Source organism: Diachasma alloeum, unplaced genomic scaffold (genome assembly GCF_001412515.2).
Source record: "Diachasma alloeum isolate Michigan unplaced genomic scaffold, Dall2.0 Dall_scaffold_00198, whole genome shotgun sequence".
In the NCBI taxonomy this organism is placed as follows: Eukaryota; Metazoa; Arthropoda; class Insecta; order Hymenoptera; family Braconidae; genus Diachasma; species Diachasma alloeum.
In genome coordinates this window covers 243,117-266,428 of record NW_021680363.1, presented here as the reverse complement: position 1 = coordinate 266,428, position 23,312 = coordinate 243,117, and the positions used below count along the sequence as shown (strand labels likewise).

General features: G+C 33.6%; 2 protein-coding genes across 16 annotated transcripts in view; both read left to right on the top strand.

Annotated features, from left to right (window-relative positions):
• Positions 1-18,439, top strand: part of LOC107035521 (myc box-dependent-interacting protein 1) — a 51,913-nt gene extending 33,474 nt beyond the window's left edge. Inside the window, exons 2-9 of one of the 8 annotated variants that reach the window (XM_015252984.1) lie at positions 7,841-7,976; positions 10,042-10,232; positions 11,782-12,054; positions 12,214-12,332; positions 12,429-12,475; positions 12,679-12,846; positions 15,781-15,923; positions 16,041-18,439. In XM_015252984.1, coding sequence (XP_015108470.1) covers positions 7,841-7,976; positions 10,042-10,232; positions 11,782-12,054; positions 12,214-12,332; positions 12,429-12,475; positions 12,679-12,846; positions 15,781-15,923; positions 16,041-16,121 — 1,158 coding nt within the window. In that variant the 3' untranslated portion in view covers positions 16,122-18,439. Of the gene's footprint in view, positions 1-7,840; positions 7,977-10,041; positions 10,233-11,781; positions 12,055-12,213; positions 12,333-12,428; positions 12,476-12,657; positions 12,847-15,744; positions 15,924-16,037 lie in introns of all 8 variants that reach the window. The other 7 variants (XM_015252982.1, XM_015252981.1, XM_015252983.1 and 4 more) reach the window with 7 other exon arrangements.
• Positions 18,440-22,270: 3,831 nt separating this feature from the next.
• Positions 22,271-23,312, top strand: part of LOC107035472 (guanine nucleotide-binding protein G(q) subunit alpha) — a 49,745-nt gene continuing 48,703 nt past the window's right edge. For 7 of the 8 annotated variants that reach the window (XM_015252883.1, XM_015252881.1, XM_029125900.1 and 4 more), the window contains exon 1: positions 22,271-23,136. The gene's annotated coding sequence lies outside the window, so the exon portion shown is untranslated. The remainder of the gene's footprint in view (positions 23,137-23,312) is intronic. The other variant, XM_029125902.1, reaches the window with a different exon arrangement.

Sequence of the window (23,312 nt, the reverse complement as noted above, 5' to 3'; positions counted from 1 at the left end):
TTTTCTTGCCAACTAATATCGAAAATCTTTCTAGCTCCCCTTCTACCTATCCAATATCCTGTTACGTCACAAGATGTGGAACGCTATATAAATTTCCGTCTTCAGCGATGACGTAGGCTGTTCGTAGCACAGTTCTCAATAGTTTATAGTTCATCAATTCGCGAGAGTCAATGTGTTTTTGTTCGTCCAACACCTCCATTGAACTTACCGTTAAGCATTTAACATAACTTACACCTGTAAGCAGCACAGAGATTCCATTTTTCTCCCTCCTAAATTGCTCCGAGCGTCACGGTAGACCTCTGCAACAAATTAAATATATCAGTTATGTTTGAAAAGGAACGATAATGAATCATCCTGATGTGTCTGCTTTAGGTGACCTTATCTGAGGATTTTATTCTCCTTTTTCAAGTTTTTGTGTTTTCACGGTGTTTTTTCTGTTTTAATGGAGTGTGAAAGACCTCTCAACGGTTTACGGTTATGTGCACCTATCCGGAACGATAACTCATGTGGGTCCAATTGGTGTCATGGATAGTATTCAATATAAATACTTTAATAACAATGTCGATAATAATATTAGGATTGAAATCCGGAGTCTTGATTCTATCTTGATGGGAATGAGGAAAAATTGACGTTCGTCACTTGGCTGAAAACAACTTTTTTAACTCGTGTGAATCTTCTGATGCTGGTCAGATTTTTTCAACACTTTCAGCGAAAATATACATTTGCTTAGGTTTACACTTCTTGGAAATTTCTATCGCGTTATAGCTGAAACGAAATTTCAACGAATTTCGTGGTTCAAAATTCATAGTCTTATGGTAAAATCATCAGAAACTATAGATTTCAGGTCAATTATTTCATGAAATGTAATGTAAATTTAAAAAATTCAGATAAATATGTTCTTGAATTTTTAATTAATTGAAAACTAATGTAGATAACCAATGTAGTTTGGTACTGAATATTCATGTTTCAATTGAAAATTTAAGTAAGTCGGAGAATTATCGTCTCTTTTGGTGCTGCTGCCAAATTGAGAATTTCCTTAATCTCCCCATGAAATCTGAAATTTCATAATTTATGCCCCCTTAAAGTGAATTCAGTAGCGAAATGGCAAAATGGTATAAGTCAATTTTTACTATTGACCAGTTTTCAATAAATATCTCGGAATCTAAGGGAGATGGCAAAATTTTTGTTATAACTTTCTTTTGTAGAGCCAATTGAGAGCTATAACAAATGTAATTACAAAATTTCGCTATCTCCGTTAGATTCGGAAATATCTCTCAAAAACTCAAGTCGCTTCGCTACTGAATTTAATGTCATTCTCCCAGAAGTTATTACGCAACTATCTGCGACTTTAATTTTTTTCTAACAGGACCAGACTTGAATTAAAGAGAAGTGACATTGTTCATTTTCACGTGTAATCAGTATGTAACGATTTTGTACACCAACTCTAGTTTGAAAAGTCAATTTCCTCCAATTATTGTCATATATAATACCACAAGAGCTTCAAAATTATTAGGTATTTTTCGATAGGCTCGTTTGTACGTAGAGAACCTTGAGGAAAATACCTGATAAAATTGAAGCTCGAGTGGTATTCGAAAGAGAATTTTTCCATCCAAACTTCAGCTAAGAGAATTGCACTATGAGACAAAATCCATCGGTCAGTTCCAATGAGGGGCTCACTCGACCAGGAAATCTTTGGCTTTTTATATATATATCAACATGAAAAAATTACCAGTGTAATTATCAATAATTATCAGTTGAACACCGTGTTAACTATATAAAATAACAGTCAAATAGTGCAATTCTATATTGCCTGAAATTTGTATGAGAAAAATTCTCAATGGAATTTCATGATTTTTCTTTTACATTTTCGCTTTCTTCTCATATTTGGCTATTTGAGTAGTGAAGTGCTAACACATGATACGTCAATGTTATTCACACATCAGTTTTTGATGGGTATATCGAAATTGGAGGAAGGTAACAGGATTTTTTTTCAGAGCGTTCTTTGTCACTCTCATCTTCCCTTTCAAAAAGCTTGAACTGATATTTTTGGGAACACTTTTTGGGAATCTTTATGAAGTTACATTTTCATTGGAATTTCAGGCAACTTCGTAATTGATATTTCACATTCTATAAACAAAATGAAAGGAAATGCCAATTTTAGTTCAATTATTCCATAAATGCATTCTTGAACTATCAACTAATTGATCATTCAAGTTCATATTTCCATTGCAAATTCAAGAAAGTGGGGGAATCGTCGTCTTTCTACTGTTCAAAAATTCATGATTTCATTTCATGATTTATTATTGCACACATTTTTTTCATTTTGAAAAAAAACCTGTTGTTCAAAAATTGGAGCCTCTGGACTATTTTAAAATTTTAACCCTAGATTGGTTATCCTATGAGGGAAACCCCGCCGTGTGGTTTTTCTTCAATTAAAATTGACTGGCTAACCGAAAAAATTAAAAAAAAATTGACATGTCAATGGAAGTGTCGAAAAAATTATCATAATTTTTAGAACAAAATATTTCTCAAAAATTTCTAAAGAAAATAAATTATTCCGAGCAGATAAATTATTTTTCCCATGTTAAATGAAACCTTACAGAGGAAAACATGTTGCCACCCTTTGACATGAAAGTATTCGTCATCACACTCAACATCAGAGTCCTGAAAATTGTTGACTTGTTCCTAAGGCGAATCAATGTTAATATTTAAAGAAAAAATACTGTTCATATGATGTAATGTATATATACGAAACATTTATAATTTTGTATATATTTTCTCAATAGCAGAGTAAACCTTTAGGTTTGAATGCTTCAATAAAAAAAAATGTTAAATGAAATTGCCCGTGACGCGACGTTGCCGGAAACTCGCTAAACGCGCCCAGGAAGTGTAGAGTGAATTAGGCAACGCTAACGTCTAAATAACACGGCGGCGAATCCCCGCGGAGATGATCAAAGTCTACTCTTAAGGATGTTCGACACCCTTTTAGCCAAAATTGACGTTGTTTTCATTTTTCTGGCAAATTATCGATGGGAGTGACGTGAAAAAATATAACGATTTTGTGGTTTGTCATTCTTTAATGGCTCACGAAGTTGCGTAGTGGTGCGATAATTTTCATGCGTTTTTTCTACAGTTTTGTGATACTTTTTAAAAGTTTAGGGAAAACGCAGGAAAATGTTCGCACCACCTTAAAATTTCCTCAGTCATTACATAATGACAAAAGGCGGCGGCGAATCCCCGCGGAGATGATCAAAGTCGCAGGGACGTGTTTGGTGACCAGACTAGGGTTAACCGTCTGCGGGGTAAACAAACAATAAACAATTTTTTTTGCACTAACCATTTGTTTTTAGAGATATATAATCGATCGTCAATGTATGAGAAATCTCATTCCAATAGTCCGCGACTTTCAAAACATAGTAGTCTACTCTTAAGGATGTTCGACACCCTTTTAGCCAAAATTGACGTTGTTTTCATTTTTCTGGCAAATTATCGATGGGAGTGACGTGAAAAAATATAACGATTTTGTGGTTTGTCATTCTTTAATGGCTCACGAAGTTGCGTAGTGGTGCGATAATTTTCATGCGCTTTTTCTACAGTTTTGTGATGCTTTTTAAAAGTTTAGGGAAAACGCAGGAAAATGTTCGCACCACCTTAAAATTTCGTCAGTCATTAAATAATGACAAAACGCAAAAACGTTATATTTTTTCACGTCAATTCCATCATAAGTTTGCCAGAAAAATTAAAAAAACGTGAATTTTGGCAGAAAGGGTGTAGAACATCCTTAAACAAACCTGATGGTTACATAAAATTGATGCGTCCTGTTTCCACACTCAATTCCTCAATCTAAAAAAATGATGTTCAATGACGTCAACTATTTCGCAATAAGTAGCCATCCCTGACCATCTCAACTTTGTAAGATCGACTTGACAATATAAAAATTATATACTCAATTACTTATCAATTCATTCATAATTTATTGCCCTCCTCCACTCAAATAATCCACAGAATAATAAATTCACCTTCCAGCCCATAGCGTGTATTTTACAACCTTCTAATTACGCCAATGCCAATACCACTTAGCATCGCATAACTCACAGAAAAAGGAAATCACAAAAATTCAACATAAAAAAAAGTGTAACATCGCCACCATCTCCTTAAACGACCACATGTATTCACTCGGCACGTTAATTTGAATGCCACGCCATTGGATCTCATATATCGAACGTTTTAATAGGTGTAATCAGTGCAAAGATGGATAATCTCGGTATTGATTGCAGCAACCGGGGAATTTCTGCGGGCAGCATCGCCGATGCCCCGGGACTTTAACTTTCCCGCGCGGCGAGAAGGTCGTGCCTCGCACATAACGGAACGTTTTCAAGTCTCTATAAACCTCAGGCTCGATTTCACATTTTTATCCTATTAACTTCCGGATTCATTGTTTCCTAATCAATTCCTCTTAGCTAAAAAAAACATTTATTTTGCTTCAATAGTCTCTAATCCTCAAGCTCAATTTCACAATTTTATTCTATTAACTTCCGGATTCATTATTTCCCAATCAATAAGCTAAAAAAAAAAATTTCATTCTATTTTTCAGAAATAAATCGTTGGACATTTTGCGATGCGGTTCAACGTTCAATTCATCTTTTTCTCTTGAGCTACTCGATATAGACTTGTCTATTTTTAAGTCCTGTGCGAAGCGAAGAAGTGAACGATGTGATTTATCGCGTGCAAGTCCTCGTTATAAGTTACCGGTACAACTCTCGATTACATACAACGTCAAATCAACTTAAATTTGTGTTTGATTCACGTCGGTGAATCTGATCCACAATAACTCAATTCATTTCATCGATCTTTTTAGATGATGAATGGGAATGAGAATTCGATAAGTCAATTCAATTTTCATCCGGCGAGAAATATGAAGACTCAAAAATTCAATTAAATGGAGTAGTGCTAAAATTATCTACTTCCACTCAACTTCAAGCTGCTTTTTCGATAGATATCCCTTCATTTAATGGAGATGATGGAATTTTTCTGGGGACAATTTTGTAGCTATCCCTTTTCTCTACAAAAATTGGGCCTCAGACATTTACATCGTTTTGGAAAGTTTTATGAAGTGTCAGTTCCACTACAACACCGAAAGATTTTATCATTAAAATATCACAGCTTGATGGAGAAATCAATGGAAACTGTCAATTTGAATGTGAAAAATTGCTTTCGTCACAGTATAATCAATATATTTTTTTTTATAAATTTGCAATTTTCTTCCGAATGGAATTTCTATGACGAAGTATTACATTTTAAATTGAATTCAATGGATCATTGACTTCAACATTGCCCTAATGTTGGCAACTGACATTGGTAGCTAACATTATCCCAACTCTAAACATTTTTACCTTACCTTGAAAATTCAGAGCAATTGGAGAATTACCATTTTTCTGCAGCTGAAAATTCGAAATTCCATTGTAAAAAATTGCAATTTGCTATTTTATAACTTCATTCCCTCGCTGAAATTGAATTCAATGTCATTCTCCGGAAAATTAGAATTGAACTTTTCATTAAATTTCAATTGTTAACAGTACATGCGCCGTTCAATCTTTTATTAAATTGCAAGATATTCATCAAAGACAGTTTTTTTGCCTTCCTTCATTTTTAATGATTGAAGATTAGGAAACTGAGAATTTTAGTATTAAATTTCTTGGGAGTCAACTATTTCAATTGATTTTCTTCATCAAGAATTTCATTGACATACCTAAAGCGCGTGCCACTGCACACATCGATCTCATCCATCACTGCAGTAATTAATCGTTCAATAAGAGGAGAAAAAACCCATTGTTTTTTTTCTTCAGAAGCATGCAGAATTATCGATCGGAATTCTGCACGTTGGAAGTTTATAAGTTATTCATTCGGAGTGTTTGGCGGGTCGATGAAATATTGAGCTGTTGAATTATTGGAATCTCGTGTGCAGTGAAAGGAAATCAAATCAAGTATTTCGGTTCATTGGTCGGTTATTTCTGTTCTGAAGGGAGTAACGTCTCAATCTGAAATATTCACGAATTAGTTTATGGTCTAAGTAATAAATGGTATTGAGTAAAAATGACTGTCGCCTGAGAATGAGCGATTTGAGACAAAATGCCATCAGAATTTTTCTGTAGGAGATTTTCTCATCTACAAAACGAGATCGATAGACATTTCGTTCTGCAATTTCTCAATCCTAAGATAATTGAACACATGACTTAAAACATGACTTTCTTTTTCAGTCAACAATTGACTTATTGTGATTAAATTTTTTTCGAATATCATTGGAAATACTTTCGTTGAAGAAAAAAAAAATCAAGTGAAATCTGGCAACTCACATAAATTGTATTTAGAAATGATCAAATCCGAGTAAACTTCCCGTGGATTTCAGGAATATTCTAGAAATGTTTAGAAATAATCCAGAGCCGTCTGGAAACCAGAACTCTGCACTGAAATTTCGAATTCACATGTCGCAATACTTATTCGGAGCCTGCGACTAAAATCCTTCGGGTATCAACATATATGGAGTTTTTCGGCGTTCAATCCACCCACCCAACGACTAGTGACAGTGAAAAACGCCCACAAATGCGTATATGTTATTCTCAGCGCTAAACTCTTAGTGTCTAACGAGATGCGTAGATTAACCTTTCTGAGAGAAGAACTTTTTCCTTTCAGTAATGATATGTAACAGCAACCAAACAATATGAAAAAATTGGTAAATTGCTTCACAGTCAATTAGATACCGGAGTTATTGTGAATATGCAAACAGGAAGTGGCTAAACGGAGAAAGAAAGTTGATTGGGTATTTTCAGGGAGAACAGTCAATGATAATACCCTTGGAGACTTTATCCCATTTTTTTATTATTAGATTTTTAAGAGAGACGAATTTTTCGTTAGAATTTGAGTAAAAAATTTGTGGAATTCATAGCGCACTGTCACCTGAATATCTCAAAATATTAGGACTAGCAAAAAATGATAAATTTGAATTTGAGTGTGCACTGAAGTGGTGAAATACAACGAAACAAGTCGAATGTTTTGCATTTCGTTTCATGTGAAATTTCGTTTAGACAAGTGATTTTATGAAAAATTAGTGAAACATCTTTTCAATTTTTGTCTTCATCATAAATTGGAAATCATCTACTCTCCAGATAGCCGCGAAAAAAAATTTAACTGATAGATAAAGTTCTTCATGTCGATGAAAATTTTGATGCACCAATCTGAGTTGATTATTCCGAAATAAAGTAAACAATATGCAGCAAATATAGGCGTTAACATGAGGTTAGATGGGGTTTAACGTTTTAAATATCTGAATCATTTGCATCCGTACCTCAGGTTTCTCCTTTGCCATAGGATTCAGTATATTTTTTCACATTGCCCTGTATTTTTTTATTTTTATTTTGGGATCTTCCAATAGACGAATTATTGATTTGGAAATAAATCCCATAAGAACCAATGTATAAGAATAAATTTATTTATTTCATTCCGTCAAAATTATTGCAATTAAATTTCCTTATTCATCACACATGTTGGTTTGATCAGTTCCCCCGTCAGTCGAAAAAATGACAGAATTTGACAAAAAATCCGTTGTTGACGGAAAATTCTTGAAAAATCCTCCGTTGTTCGGAGAATGAATAAACAGTCTAGAGAATCGACAAATGCAATTCGTTAATTTTGTCACGTTTGTTAGGAATGCAGTGACTGATCTCACCTCTGTTGCAATTCAAATGAATCGTCTCATCACAATTGAATCTCCGTTCATCTTTGGAACACCCGATACAAGAGTATTTTCAACTGTTTTTCTAACTTCATAATATTTTATTTTCAGTTCCTTCAGAATTTGGGGAAAGTCGATAGGACTGCGGATGACATTTTCGACGAGCACCTGCAGAATTTCACCAGACAACAGAATGCAGCTAACAAACTGCAAAAGGAATTCAATAACTACATAAGATGTGTTCGTGGTGAGTTTTTCAACTGAAACACATGTTCCTCGTATCCTGGGATGGAATAGTCCATGATTTCTAGACTGAAACTTATCGATTCCATGTCAACCTTATGTTAAATTGAGATTTTTTTGCTGTGATGGGATGTCTCGAGATGTCGGGAGGTACCCTTCCTTGACTGGAGGGCAAGCGCCATAAACTTGAGATATTATCGAATTGTTAATTTCTGGAGTAAAGTACCCCCGCCACAAGTTTCCGAGATGAATCAACAATTACGTAAAAGGTCTATTTTATGTTATTATCGGTGCAATCTTCATTGCAAAAATCAATGAAAAAAATCACATAGTCTTCAAATGTTCCGCAGATTTACCATTTATCCATTAAACAACTCCTTTGAGATAGCCTAGAAAGCTCTTCTCAAATAAAGCGAATGCTCCAGATGCTGAACGCTCAAGAGCATTAGCTCAATTGACAAATGAAATTATGAAGATCATAATTTTTAATGGGTTTATAAAATGTCCTTAACACGTGTAAATTATGGCAGTAGAAAATGAATTGGAGAACTAAGAGAACTCATTAGGTGTTCAAAAAATTTTTCAAAACGTTTGGCTACTGAGACACATTTACGCACTGGAAAATTGCCCTTAGATGATTAGAAAACCCCATTTGAAATTCAAGGTGTAATTTTTTACCGCTGTGAATTCCAAATTGCATCCATGTTTTATGGCAAACGTATGAAAAGACAATCCCTTGGGTCTGAAATCCTCCACACAATATTCACGAGCTCCTATAACGTTTATAACTCCAGTGAATCCCTAGCTCCAGGTGGAATAGAATCTTCATTGTATCTCGTCTCTACATAACTATGCTAGGAAGACCTGAAAACATCGCATGCGTATTTATAGAGCGAGACTTAAATTAACACGTTCGCGTGAAACACGAGTCGACTGCGACGTCTGAAAACTCTAATAAAGAAATAAAAAAAACGTACAAACATACAAAAAATGAGAGAAAAAGAAGTAAAGCAACCTTGCGTCACAGTGACCTGATTCAGACGTGCGAGTCATCACAGATCAATCGATCTCTCAGTTTTCCTAATTCGTCTGTTTATGCCCAATGATAGATAAACGGATGAAAATATAACGCTCCCAAGGCCTCTAATTGAGTTAAATTATCGAGTAAATAATGCACTTTCTTCTCAAGACAATGAAATGCAATTTTTTTTTTTTCATGCGATTGAAACACCACGATTCAGGAAAAAGGAAGAACAGAGGAATAATGGTGGTTGGAGTACGTTCATCTAGGATCGTGGAACCACTTTCCCCTTCGATACGTACCCGCATAATTCCATCATAATTTCTGTGGTATTTGAGTCTAGTTACTGAAGGTATTAGAAGCTGGTATACACGCGAATAATTGTACAATTTATTTTCCTGAAGTTCGCAGATTCCCAACCACTTTTTTCGTCCTAATTATTTATCTTCATCATTTAGCTTCATCGGGATTCAATACAAAACATGAATCTCTGTCCTGTAATTGATTAATTACAAGACTTTTTTTGTTGTCGTTTTTATCAATTAAAATGTTAATGAAATAGTATTACCAGTTTCTGTTATTTTGTTCATTTTATTCAATGAGCAATAGATTTATATTGAGCTGAAGATTGCAAAAATGACGTTTTTTCAATGTCTTATTATGACAGGTGAACGTACTCTCGACCCTCCTTCAAGTAGGTCAGGAAAGTCGAGTTAAACTACAACTTCAATGTTTTATTATTACGTAGAGCTATCGTTGCTTTTAATATCAGAGAAAACAAGGAGATGAAGACATTTCCTACCTTTCTCTTGAAAAAATGAAGTTTGTTTAGTGAATTTGATTGTGAAGAGAAAAACATTCGAGTTGAGAGCTGCAAGGAGAGAACTTAAGAGACTCGTTACGCAGAGCTCCAAGCTATTCACGTGGCAATTCGTGACATTTTAGTCGTCAAAAGGCCAAGCTGTTAGGCAATTATTATAGGTACTTGTTGTGTTTGAATGGGCACCATCCTTATTTATCAATTCTTTATTCACTTTCATGACCTCAGCTGTACAAACAGCATCAAAGACGCTTATGGATACACTCAATGAAGTTTATGAGAGCCAATGGACTGGCCATGATCTTTTATACGTTCAGGCACAGAATTTGGATATGCTGTGGCAAGACTTCACTCATAAATTGGCGGATCAAGTACTTGTACCTCTCAACACATATCAGAGCCAATTTCCGGAGATGAGAGTAAGTTCTATAATTTAATTACCATTCATTAGTGATGAATTTATTGAATGAATGGAGCAAACTTGTTAAGCTTTTTCAATTCTATCAACTGTTTTTTTGGATGAACTTTTATCAAATTAAACGAGGAAACTCGATTTTTATGAAAAATTTTCATGTGATTCACTTTTTCACTTTGATTCACATATATTTATTCACGGAAAGTTCCTTCTATTTCTTGATATTTTACAAAAAATAATCTGAAAGTAGAATTAATGTTGTTTCACCACTCCACATATGGTGTTGCAACTTTCTTTAAAAGGTGGAGGTTACGAACAATACGTCACAAAACTTTTTTTTTGTAGGAAATTTTATTGACTACAAAAAAAAATTTTACATTTTTTCCAAAACTCAATAGTTCCAGAATTACGAAGAGTTCTTCTCAGAGCACGCATAATAAAAATTAACAGAAAAACCTAGCGAATTGGTTAGAAAATTCTACTGGATTTCTATTGGACTTTCTATTAGTTTTTGGCCGATTTGAAATGTTCGATAGAAAATATTCAATAGAAAAAGTAATTAGAATTCGATTTTTCTATATAACTAATTCTCTTCACATATTCTCTTCAGATATTTTCTATAGAATTTCCTCGGCTCAAATTTTGTAAGTTTTTTTCATTCTATTTTTCTTTTTTTCTCATCAAGAAAATTAAATAAAAAAGATTAGAAAATTTGAACCAAAAAATTCTATAGAAAATATCTCAAAAGAATAAATTATAAGAAAAATCAAATTCGATTGACTTTCTCTATTGAAAATTTCAATAGAATCGGCCAAAAACTAATAGAGTTTAATAGACATTCAGTAGAATTTTTAAACGAATTCGCTAGGTTTTTCTGTTAAATTTTTTCATCCATGAGAAAAAGAAGATTCTGAAATTAAAAAAAAATGATAGATTTAACGGTATTTTGAGATATTTTTAGATAACAATTTCTAGAATAAATGCTCTATTGTTATTGTCATCAAAATTCAAATGATTAATTTCATAAAATTTTGTTCAAGAAATTCAAAAAAAAATTCTAGATTCTAGAGAAATACGCGTTTGAAAATATTGCTTCTAAAATTTAAAATAATTTGACTTTGAATTCATCAGAATTTTCATAACTTATTCCAGGCATATTTTTTCTCAAAATTAGAAAAAAATCTGAATTATAGGAAAAATGCACGTAGAATTCAGAAACTACAATTTCTAAAATTTATAAACTTTTATCTTGAAACTGGCGATTTGTTTCTCTGTTCAGTGTCCAAACGGCTGAGACTTGATTGAACGAATAAGCCTTCAGAATAATTGAAATGTCTGAACGTTTTATAAATAAAATAAATGAAAAAAGGTCACGGTTCATTGAATTGATCTTTTCTTTGGAGAAAAATACGTAAATAAGTTCGATCACCGAACATCGATTCAACGTTATAATTATGAGAAAATCGATTTTACCTCTTTTCCATTGGATTTTCATCCTTCGGCTGCATGAATGAATTTCACTAATGAATATGAACATATCCTGATTATTCTAGAAAAAAATCGACAAACGCGGACGCAAGCTGGTGGATTACGACAGTCAAAGACACAGTTTTCAGTCGTTACAGTGCAATCCAAAGAAAAGGGATGAGTTGAAAGTAACGAAAGGGAAGGAATTATTGGAAGAAGCTAAACGAACGTACGAGCAGTTGAATTCAGAGTTGCACGACGAATTGCCAGCACTCCATGATTCTCGTGTCCTATTCCTCGTCACTAATCTGCAGACGCTGTTTGCTGCTGAACAAGTATTTCATGGTGAAAGTGCTAAGGTAACTACCGAATATAATCTAAAATATGGCCATTGAAGAAAAAATGAATAAAGAATCAACTTTGACGTAGAATTTTCCATTAGTTGCAAAAAAAACTAATTGCTCAATTAAAAGAGAAAATGAATTCCTTCATTAATACTTCATCAACATTTTCATTAGGTTTTCTCGGAATTAGAAGCAATTGTTGACAAATTGGCTAACGGCAGCCAGAGAGGCCCATACACATTGAAAAAGATTTCCGATCTACCGTCACCAAAATCACCGAACGCAAACTCTTCGTAAGTTAATCTTTTCTCATGTCTGCTTCCACAACTCTGCAATAATGAAATTGAAAATTGTTGAATTATTAATTGTGGTATTTCTGTTAATTGCAGATTGATAATCAACACGCAACCGCCACCCCAAAACGATATTTCAGCTGGTAAATTTTCACTTTTCATTATCTTTCTGCTGTACGAATGCAATCTTGCAATTAATGAACGTGCATTTAATGCTGTTTTTACTCTAATCATTCAATCGCTAATAAATTATAATATATTGTGACGTAATTATACTCTCTTATCATTGAGTGTTGTGGTTTTTTTTTCTGTTTGTTGAGTGCAGTTTGTTTGTCGCGTGTTACAGCGGATGAAGAATCGACAGTTGAGAGTGGGGATACATCGCCAACTACTCAGTTGAATGGCAATGCAAATAGTAATTCTAACAGCAATGATAACTCAATCAATAATCAAACTTCACCACAGTCCGTACAGCCGGCTAAGAGGGTCGAGGAATTGTATGATATACCCACAGGTAAGTAGTTTTGTAAGGATTAATTCAGATTCGAGACTGTGGTAGTATTCAGTTTTCACATCAAAATTCAATACTGTAGAAATGTGGTAGAATTAAAGACAAGTTTGGCAAAATGGACACTCTATTTTTCTCAAGGGGAGACTACTATGAGCTTTAAAAGTCGCGGGCGATTGGATTGAGATTCCTCGTATATTGATGATCGACTATATGTCTAAAATCGAATAATTAGTGCAAAAAAAAATTGGTTATTCTTTGTTTGCCCCGCAAACGCTTAAAAAGTTAAAAATAGTTCAGGGCCTCCAGTTTTCCAGCTACAGAGGTATCTTCTTTTTCAAAATTTTTGAAAAAATGTGTACAATAATAACTACGAATTAGTTTTTCGAAATTCGACTCCTACACAGCTAATTGCGTCTTGTTTAAAATCAAAATTGGCGCCACTCATGTAAAATAGACAGAAAAATCATCTTTAAAATATTTAAAATATATTTTCGATTATTTCAAAAACATTTTTTGGCCTTTCACATGGATGGTGCAATTTTTTATTAAAAAAATAACGAAATCAACTGTGTAGGAGTTGAATTAAAAAAAAAATACTTGGTAATTGTTATTGTACACATTTTTTCAAAAATGTTGAAAAAAAACCTGTAGCTCAAAAAATGAAGGCCCTGGACTATTATTAACATTTTAACCGTCTGCGGAGCATATGAACAATAAACAATCAATTTTTTGCACTAATTATTCGTTTTTAGACATATATAATCAATATTCAATGCATGAGAAATCCTCACTCCAATACCATGGGAATTTTAAAACTCATAGTAATGTCCCCTTAAATATAATAATTATTGGCAGTTATCAACTTGCGATTTTTTTGGTTCAAACGAGATTTGTTTGTGAGATTTTTTTTCCTCCCAGTGTAGATGAGTCCCGAGCTAGATTACATGAGCCTTTGAGAAATATCATGAAATCCATTTTTCAATACAGAATATTTGAGCTCCAAAAAAAATTGTCAATAGCAATAAAAAGGAAAAATGATCGCGACGTGAAATTGACTTTTCTTGTTTCACCGCTCCACTACTGATTTATTCGAGGAGAAAATGACGTACATCACACCAACTCGGAGATAATTTAAAGTTTATATTTCTGTCATTCGATTGTTGAAATTACTCATATAAATTATTCATATTTATAATACATAGAAAATTGTTGCCATTATTAAATGTAATTCATGTGTTTACTGCAAATATTTTGTGGGTTAAAAAATTCTATCGAACGAGTCGACTAGGTTCGAAATAATCTTGGCCTGAGCAATTCTTTTTTTTTCTTCGTTGAACCTGTTTTATTCTCGCATGTGTAATTGACATATATCCTCATATTTTTTTCACTCTCTCATTGCAAACAATTGATGAGAGAATCAGAAATATAAATTCCATCCTAAAAACGAATGATTTCACTCAAAACTCGTTGTCAACTATTCAATAACCAGCCATATATCGATGCACATTACTATCCCGTTCTCAATTAATTAGAGGTGGACTTTTGCTTATCTATTTAGCATTGCTCAATTAATTCTGTGCGTTTGAAATGAGTTTTTGATTACACTTTCATTGATCACAGGACAACTGATCACAGGAAAATTGATCACAGGACAATGGATCACGGGATAATTAGATCATTGAAACAATACATTACACAATATTAAATAATGAGAATTCCTATATATTTAAATCAATCATAACAGAAAGAAATATACGAAAGTTAGAAAAATAAACATCAATCAATCAGAAGAAACAGAAATCACAGAGATACATTGTTAGCGACTGCCCGAAAATATTCCAAAATATCATCCCATGACGAGGACGTGGTGACAACAAGAACGTTGCACTTTTTAACCGATTTATAATCAAGACATCTCCAAGTGATAGTCTTCGTTGAAGCATTTTCACGATGTTTGTTAAACAAATACCCTTTGCAGAGTAATAATTTATGGCCCCTCTGGCTCAAAACAAAACGCAGAGGCATGACGCACAGTTATACGCATACTACACAGCAACTAAACGACAACTGAAATCAAGTGATAAGTAATTCGAAATAATAACTCCCCTTCCCCTCAAATTACCCAAAAAATCAATACATTGATTCGGCGACATGCGACGTTTCTGAGACGTGACCAACGTGATTTGTTATACGTATACTACACCGCAGCTGAACGACAACTGGAATCGAGTGATAAGTAATTCGAAATAATAACTCCCCTTCCCCTCAAATTACCCAAAAAATCAATACATTGATTCGGCGACATGCGACGTTTCTGAGACGTGACCAACGTGATTTGTTATACGTATACTACACCGCAGCTGAACGACAACTGGAATCGAGTGATAAGTAATTCGAAATAATAACTCCCCTTCCCCTCAAATTACCCAAAAAATCAATACATTGATTCGGCGACATGCGACGTTTCTGAGAAGTGATCAAGGTGATTTGTTATACGTATACTACACCGCCGCTGAACGACAACTGGAATCGAGTGATAAGTAATTCGAAATAATAACTCCCCGCCTCAAATTTTCAAAAAAAAAATCAATATATTGATTGGGCAACGTGAGAGACTACTGGGAAGTCAACAAACGTGATTCATTATCCCGTGATTTATCATCCCGTGATAAAATAATTTGTGATGACTTGTCCAGGTGATTAAATTTGTGATCATTTGTCCCGTGATCAAATGACCCCGTGATAAGTAGGGGTGTTACCGATTTTTTCTAACTCAAGATTGATTCCTAGAAAAATCTGAAACTACTTAATTATTGAAAATATTTCTATTTAGGTATAAAAATAGAGTAGAAATTGATGAGTCCATCACTAATCTGAATTACAAAAATTGAATCGTTCTAGACGTGGAATATGAAAATGGTACCAATTTTTCCCTAGGAGCTACCACCGAAAACTTGCCACCAGGTGTGTTGTACAGGGTGAAGGCCACTTACAAGTACAGTCGCGAGGACGCTGACGAGCTCTCTTTCGATGTTGGGGAAATAATTCGAGTGGTGGAGTACGACGATCCCGAGGAGCAGGTTGGTACTAAACTTGAAATTATCTCATCAATAATATTAGAACAACAAATGAAATTTAATTCCTCAATGTGTCAATTTTAAGAAAAAAATTCTTTAAAATTTTTTCAATTGTGGCAGGAGGAGGGCTGGTTGATGGGAATGAAAGAGGGCACTAACGAGAAAGGAATGTTCCCAGCGAATTTCACTAAACCCTTGTGAGCAGAAGTGCTCAATTTGCCAGTCACACTCCAATGCTCACGAAAAAGAAAAATTAATTAGAAAATAATTGCGAATGAAAATAAAAGAAACTATTGAAACAACGTATTTTACTAATAAAAGAGTAGGTAAGAGAGGTAAATTTTTATGCGAGAAAATAATGAGTCATATGACGTGAAAAACTGAAATTTGAATATCGTAAAAATTTTAATAATTTCTCATCTAAAAAAAGAAAAATGAAAAGTGGATGGACTATTACCAATCGTTAAATGATGAGAAAATATTCTTGTAATTAAATGACATATTTTTATTCGAAAAACTGTAACATTTGATTCACTAATTTTCATGACGAAAAATGTATTAATTTCGAAAAATATTTTTATTCTATGTTACTTCGAGAAGGGAGAAAGAATATCCGTTTGACGAATGGGAACAAATATTGCTTTGTTTTTGATAATTTTTTCCCTCACAGTATAACGATGAAAAGAATTAAACAAAATAAAATATATGTAATGATATTTTATGATGGTTAATGCTGGATGGTACTGCGGATATATGAATCAGCCCAATGTGCCTTAACCCAGCCACACTGTCTGTGCCAATTGACACTCACTGCTTTCATAATGTGAGATTTTTTCTTCTCATATCAAAACAAACGAAATAAATAGCGTATACACATTACTAATAATCAAAGGAGTTAATACGAATTAAAATACATGTAACATGGTATACGATGAGAAAAAAAAATCACAAATTTGGTAATGAAGCTAAGATAATGTGTTTCATCAAAAATATATGAATGAATCGAGAACCACGGTAATTATTGTCTTCCACTACTAATTACGATTCTCCAAGACTTGATTATCGTCTTCACACAATGAAAATGAATTTCTGATCTGTTTTTCCAATTATACATTTTACTTTGTTTTTTTTTGGTATTAAGTCTTTTGACATTTTGTAATATTTCTGTTTTATACTTCTCCCTCGAGATTTTTCCCAGTATTTGTAATTAGTTATGGAAGCACAATATGCCAGCCAAAACGTTACAATACATATACATATTGAATTACTATTATTTTATGAAATTGTACATAGATTTATAAAGTCTAAGGTTATTTTATGAAATACCTTTGTAACGATGCGAAAAAAACTGTCGAAATTTAAAGAATAAAAAAATAACGAATTAATGGTTGATAAGAGAATAACATAAAAGAGATAATATTAGACTAGTGAATGACGATTCAACAGCCAAATTTTGAAGGTCCAACAACGTCCATCTATTAATCAATATAAACATGGAACAATATACAATGTTGATGCCTGCTTTTTAGAGAAGATCATAGAAAAGATAAGCTATATTAAAAAGGAACAATAATAAATTATTAAAGATTAATTGACTCGATAAAGTCTCGAATTGATAACAATGACTTTTTATCCTCAATGAAAGAAAACAAATGATATACGATAAATTCAATTTAGATAGTGGTCCAAGAAAAATGAAAATTAAATTGACGAATTTGTTGGTGTAATTTTGCATTGCAAAACTGACGTTAAAGTATTTCTGAAAAAAAAAGAATAAAACTCAAAGTACTGATTTTGAACTTCGACATGAAAGCGTGTCTTTGTACTCTGTGATGATGTGAAATATAACTCGAATCATCCATTCATTTCACTCAATTACAGAATTCAATTCCTAGCGAGGAAAAGCTGGGCGAAATGAACAATTTTTTCATCGCTAATAACTCTGATTTTTCTGCGCTGAGGCATTGAAAATTTTAAAAGTTCCATTTTGTCCTGCTTTTCTCCAATTGAAAAAGACAAAAATAGAGACGGTGGATTGTTTTTTTTTCTTAATGAGAAAATTTGTTTATAGTTGATAAGATTCTTCCGTTGATGCACTACTTCTGGCTGCTTCAAAAATTCAGTAGAATGAAAGAAGAAAAATTAAATTATGCAGGTACCACAGACCTAATTTTGCTGAAACTTAAACTCAAAGAAATCCAATGAAATGTTCCACTTGATTACTTTCCTTGATAAACGTAATTAGAAATGTGATGAATTATTTTTCCGAAGTTGATTGATGTAGTGCGTCGATGGAGGTAATCTGATTGTTATTTTACTTGTCATTTTTATGTCACGTTGTTTAATTTTACTTGGAGCCATAAGTCATATTATCTATAATCCTATACGTACAGATGAAAGTAATATTATACATTCAATTATCATCATGTGTCTGTCATTATGACTTTTTCTTTTGATTGCCTCAATGAAATTTATATTACGAAAATAATAAAATAGATAGCGGTTTGTATACAACATAATTGACTCAACATTTGCAATCTCATTTTCCCAATTTGTGATAAATGAGTTGAATGGAATTCCTGTTGATTAATATTCAATAGACTTGGGGTGAATTGCTGCATATGGGTATTAGTTCAAACCTCATAATCAATTCGGCGGTGAAGTGGTGGAACAAGCTGGGTAAAGGTCTCTTCAATTCAAAAGAGATAACGAAATTGTTATAAAGTACAAATTTTTCCATCTTTCTTAAGGATTGACGTAAGCATCTTTTTTACAAGAGTAAATTTTTTTATGGTCAAATGCTATGAAACTTTGGCAAAACGTTATTTGAGCTATTATAAAATGATCGATCTATCGCTCAGCTCTTCGTCATATAGTCAATATCGATTTTTTTGGGTTTTTATGTTTTAGTTCATATCGACAATATGACAAAGAGCTAAGCGATAGATCGATCATCTTATAATGGTTCAAATAACGTTTTGCCAAAGATTCATGGCATTTGACCATAAAAAAATTTACCAGGGCTATGTAAAGCTGAATAACAATTGGAGAGCATTTCAGATTATCAAAATAAAATAAACAACCAAGATCACGTGCGAAAGATAATCCACCCGGGCCTTAATCATACAAAAGTTTCTAATATGAATAATCGCTCTCTCCAACAATGAACAGAACAACAATGAACAATCATTTATGCGAGATGGTACCTTTTTAAAATAGAAATCTCTCAAAAAGGGAAATCAAGGAATACTTTGTACCTAAGTTACAGGATTGCTATCATATCATCATTATTATTTTGCTTGGAATTTAATTTCTTAAGTTTGATTATTGGATAGCTGAAATGAAAAACCACTCTGCTTCGTTTCTCAGACAATGAATATGTTTCAAGAGCAAAATACGTATAGTAACATAAAATGACAAGGAGGTAGTGTTCAAAATAAGATTTCCTGCTTGCACAGAAAATAACAATTCTCAAGTCTATAAAACATAAATCTATTTTTGCGACTAAAATAGTTTCTATCTTAGGACACTCTTCAAACGGCCAGTGTGAGGATTTGTAATTGGTGGTAATTTTCGAATTGATATTGCCTTGGTTAAAACAAGGCTTATTTGGGCTCTCATTGTATACGAAAATGATTTTGACATTAAGTTATTGAGTACTAAAACTAAACTCAACCGAAAGACTGCATTCACAAGAATTTTCGACAATGAATTTCCATTTATTTCATTATTTTACTCAGCTACGAAATTTCTCACTATAGTTGAAATACAGATAATTAAAAAAAAAGATCCCTAATGACTTGTATCTTAAGGATGCATTCTCTAAGAATCAGATTTTTTAATTCGAGGAAAATTCTTTAATCTTTTTAGATTGATGGGGCAATATGTGGAACCAACATTCGTGATAATTAAGCAAAATTAGTTACAGTAACATTGGCAAAATGAAATAAACATTGTACTTCTTATATACGGGTCTTAATGGGATTCATTTTCAAATTGATGATTCATCTACTGAAAGAAAGAAATAGAAGCAAAATTGTATACTATACTGTATACTAACTAGTAGCCGAAATTTCAGATGTTCATTCCAACTTTTACGCGCATTATGGAATGTTAAATACACTCTCAGGTGAAAAAATTAGAACAACGCAAATATCTGCAAAAATTTGGATAAACGGTTATTCATATTCTGATTCATTTTGATAGGAGATAGGAAGACAAATATGTTGAAAAAAAAAAAAAATTCGGAACAGTAGTTTGCGAGACATTGAGCAGTTTTTCACAAAAAATTAAATATCTTCTAAACTACGTATCCGTTTCCGCCCATCTACAATGCCACCTTGCAATATCATAAGAGCTACGACCTCACCTAATTTCAACCTCCTATTTAATTTTTTTCTAGTTATCGAGTACACATGGATTTAATCATAAAAATGAAAAATAACAATTATTATCAAGCTGTCCCGAGTTATATAGAGATATTCTCACTTGATTTGATAGATATTATTACAAGGAATAATTTGACGTTAAAAAAATCAAGTCAGTCAAGTAGTTCTCGAGATATTAAAGAAAAAATGTTTTTGATAAATTTTTGTATTTCAAAAATTATTCTCATAAAAATTATAGCAATTATGGGATAACATTTCAGCTTTTTAGCTACTCTTTTTTTCGTAAAAATTCATAAAAAATTTCCGACAAATCCGCACATACATAAGGACATTGATGTTGTGAATCAATTTTTCAGGAAAAAAACATCGATTATTTAAAAAATCGATGTTTTTCTCATTACACAGGACCAAAAACAAATTTCTTTAAATAATTTTTTTTCTTCTCGTTTTTATTGAAAAACATGTGGGGAGGTTGGGGTAAAACGGACACTTTTGACTTTTTAAAAAATGTTAATAGGAGGTTGAAATGTTGATAAAATTTAATAATTTTTTTTTCAATATAAAGAACGATTCTTCCCCTTTGTGACGAGCCTAAACTGAGCTCAATTGATGAATTTGTTTCTGAGTTATGAATAATTTTAAAAATTCTAAAGTTCTATTTTATCCCCCGCGCCCCTATTTAAAAAATACAACACGAGGAACTTACGTTTTAATGATAAGTACTGCTGGAGAGAAATTTTCAATCTCGAAGCAGGGTTTTTGATTAATTAAAAAAATATATATAGAATATTTTCCGTTAGGTGCAATAATTTTTAAAAATTCAATACATTTAAAACATATAATTTAACAAAATTAAAAAATTTTAAAGTTAAAAAAAAAAATAGACGACTGGACTTGTTCACTTATCATTTGTAACATACATACTGTAGAAAATAATTACTTCTGATTGCGGATAAATTATTATTTTGTTTATTCTCAATAAATAAACATTATTCTTCGGCAAAAAAATGAAAAATTTTATTAGCTTCTTCTTCTATTCGTTATGGTGATATCCTCAGTGAAGACAGAGAGGCAAGCACCCATTTTATTAGCTTGGTCGAAACATCGATGTTTGGAAAAAGGAATCGAAAATCGATGTTTGGGTATGAAAAATCGATGTTTTCGACTAATCGACAAACATCGCCCATCCCTAACACACACGGATTTTCTAAAAACATCATGTCTTCGTGTTTCATAACATTCTACATCATTTCCAAGCAAAATTAGAAGATGGTCAAAATCAAGGATTACAAAGCTTCTTTTCGGAAGCAAAAAAGATGAAAAACAGCCCTCCCCCCACAAAATTGATCCTGTATTCTTAGAGCTTAATGCTCTTATATCTGCGAAGCTCAGTCGATTCCACAAACTCTAAAAAACCTATAAAGCCCTAGAATGGAATGACAATCCTCTTAGAAAAACCAAGCCAAGGGCTCGTTAGTTAAGCCGCAGTAATCACGTGTGTACATCTGTGAACATCCGACAATTTTTCCACCATTCAAAAATGCCGCGACTTAACCCCCGTACTACAACTCCCCCCAGTGCCGGTGAAACCAACTGACCCCATCCACCCCAACGACCCCAACCCCTCCCGCCAACAAACCCAACCAAATCTCTTCGAAAGCAGTACAACTCCCAGAAAATGGTCCAGCATCGAATTCATTCGAAAATACGATGAATTTCAGGAAAATTTGAGGAGCTGAGACCCCTTTCGCTTCCGCCCCGGAAAAATCATTTAACCCCTTTCCCGCGGGGGTCAGGGGTGGGACGTCAAACAGGTGAGGCATGAAATGATTTTAAACGTCGGAACAGTGGGTGGAACAATGATACGGGCGCCGTTGGCGACGGAGGGGGGCTGATGACTAAAAAGGTGTGCGTGTGCGCCGCCGACGTTTGCGGCTATTCGACGAGACTATATGCCGATTAGAGGTTTGCCGGCAGGCCCGTGTTACGTCGGACGCCATCTTGCGAATAGGCGGTTACGGTGGGGCAAGAGAAAAATATAACCGCAGGCACCGTGGAGCCGTGTATCTGCACGGTTAAAAAAAAAAGAAAAAAACGAAGGAGGAGAAAAAAAAGAGAGGTTAAAAGAAAGTCGTAATCAAACAAACCAAGAAACAGTCACTGATTTATATAATACTAATAATAATTTTTTCACGAAACCTGGTGATCACTGTTCACTCCCAACAATTGCCCCAAATGAACAAGTGAATGAGGAATTAAACAGTGAAGTGAAAAGTAATGGAAAAGAAGGATTAATCATTGTGCAATTATACATTCGATGATCAGTGAATTTGCTTTCCTCTGGTTGTTGGTAAAATTGTGAAAATTGGGAGGAAAACTTGTGGAACAGTCTCAAAAACAGAAACAGAAATAAATCAAAACAGATAATTGTCTGAATGGATGGAACAGGGCAGTACCGGGCAGTAGGCTCGAGCGCGTACGCGTCGTGAAATAAGCCCCCGGTTGCGCTCCCTGCTTTTTAAAGCCCCCTTGAACCATTTAAATCACCACAGTATCCCTCAACAAAACTCCAAAATTGTCTCCCCCCCAGTGATTGTCGAACAAAATCCTACAGACGTCAAGTTCGCAACAAGAAGAATAAAAAAACTCAGGGAGTTTAATCTTTCATGCTGAAAAAGTGGTGACACACACTCGAAGCATAAGTGTGAGAAGTGCAAAAACCAAGTGGTGAATGAAAATTGATGTTTAAATTATTGACAAAAACTGTTGTTAATCATTGCCTTGTGGCCCTCAGTATTTCACCTGTTGTCCAGTGTACCAGAGAAAGAGTAAAATAATCTTTTTTTTTAAACAAAAATATTGGAATACTGGTGGCGGTTGTACGTCTCCGTCTGTCGTTACGTTCTCCGTGCTTCCTCCCCCATTCGGTTGGGGCGGGTGGGAAATACATCACCAACACACACACACACACACACACACACACACACACACACACACACACACA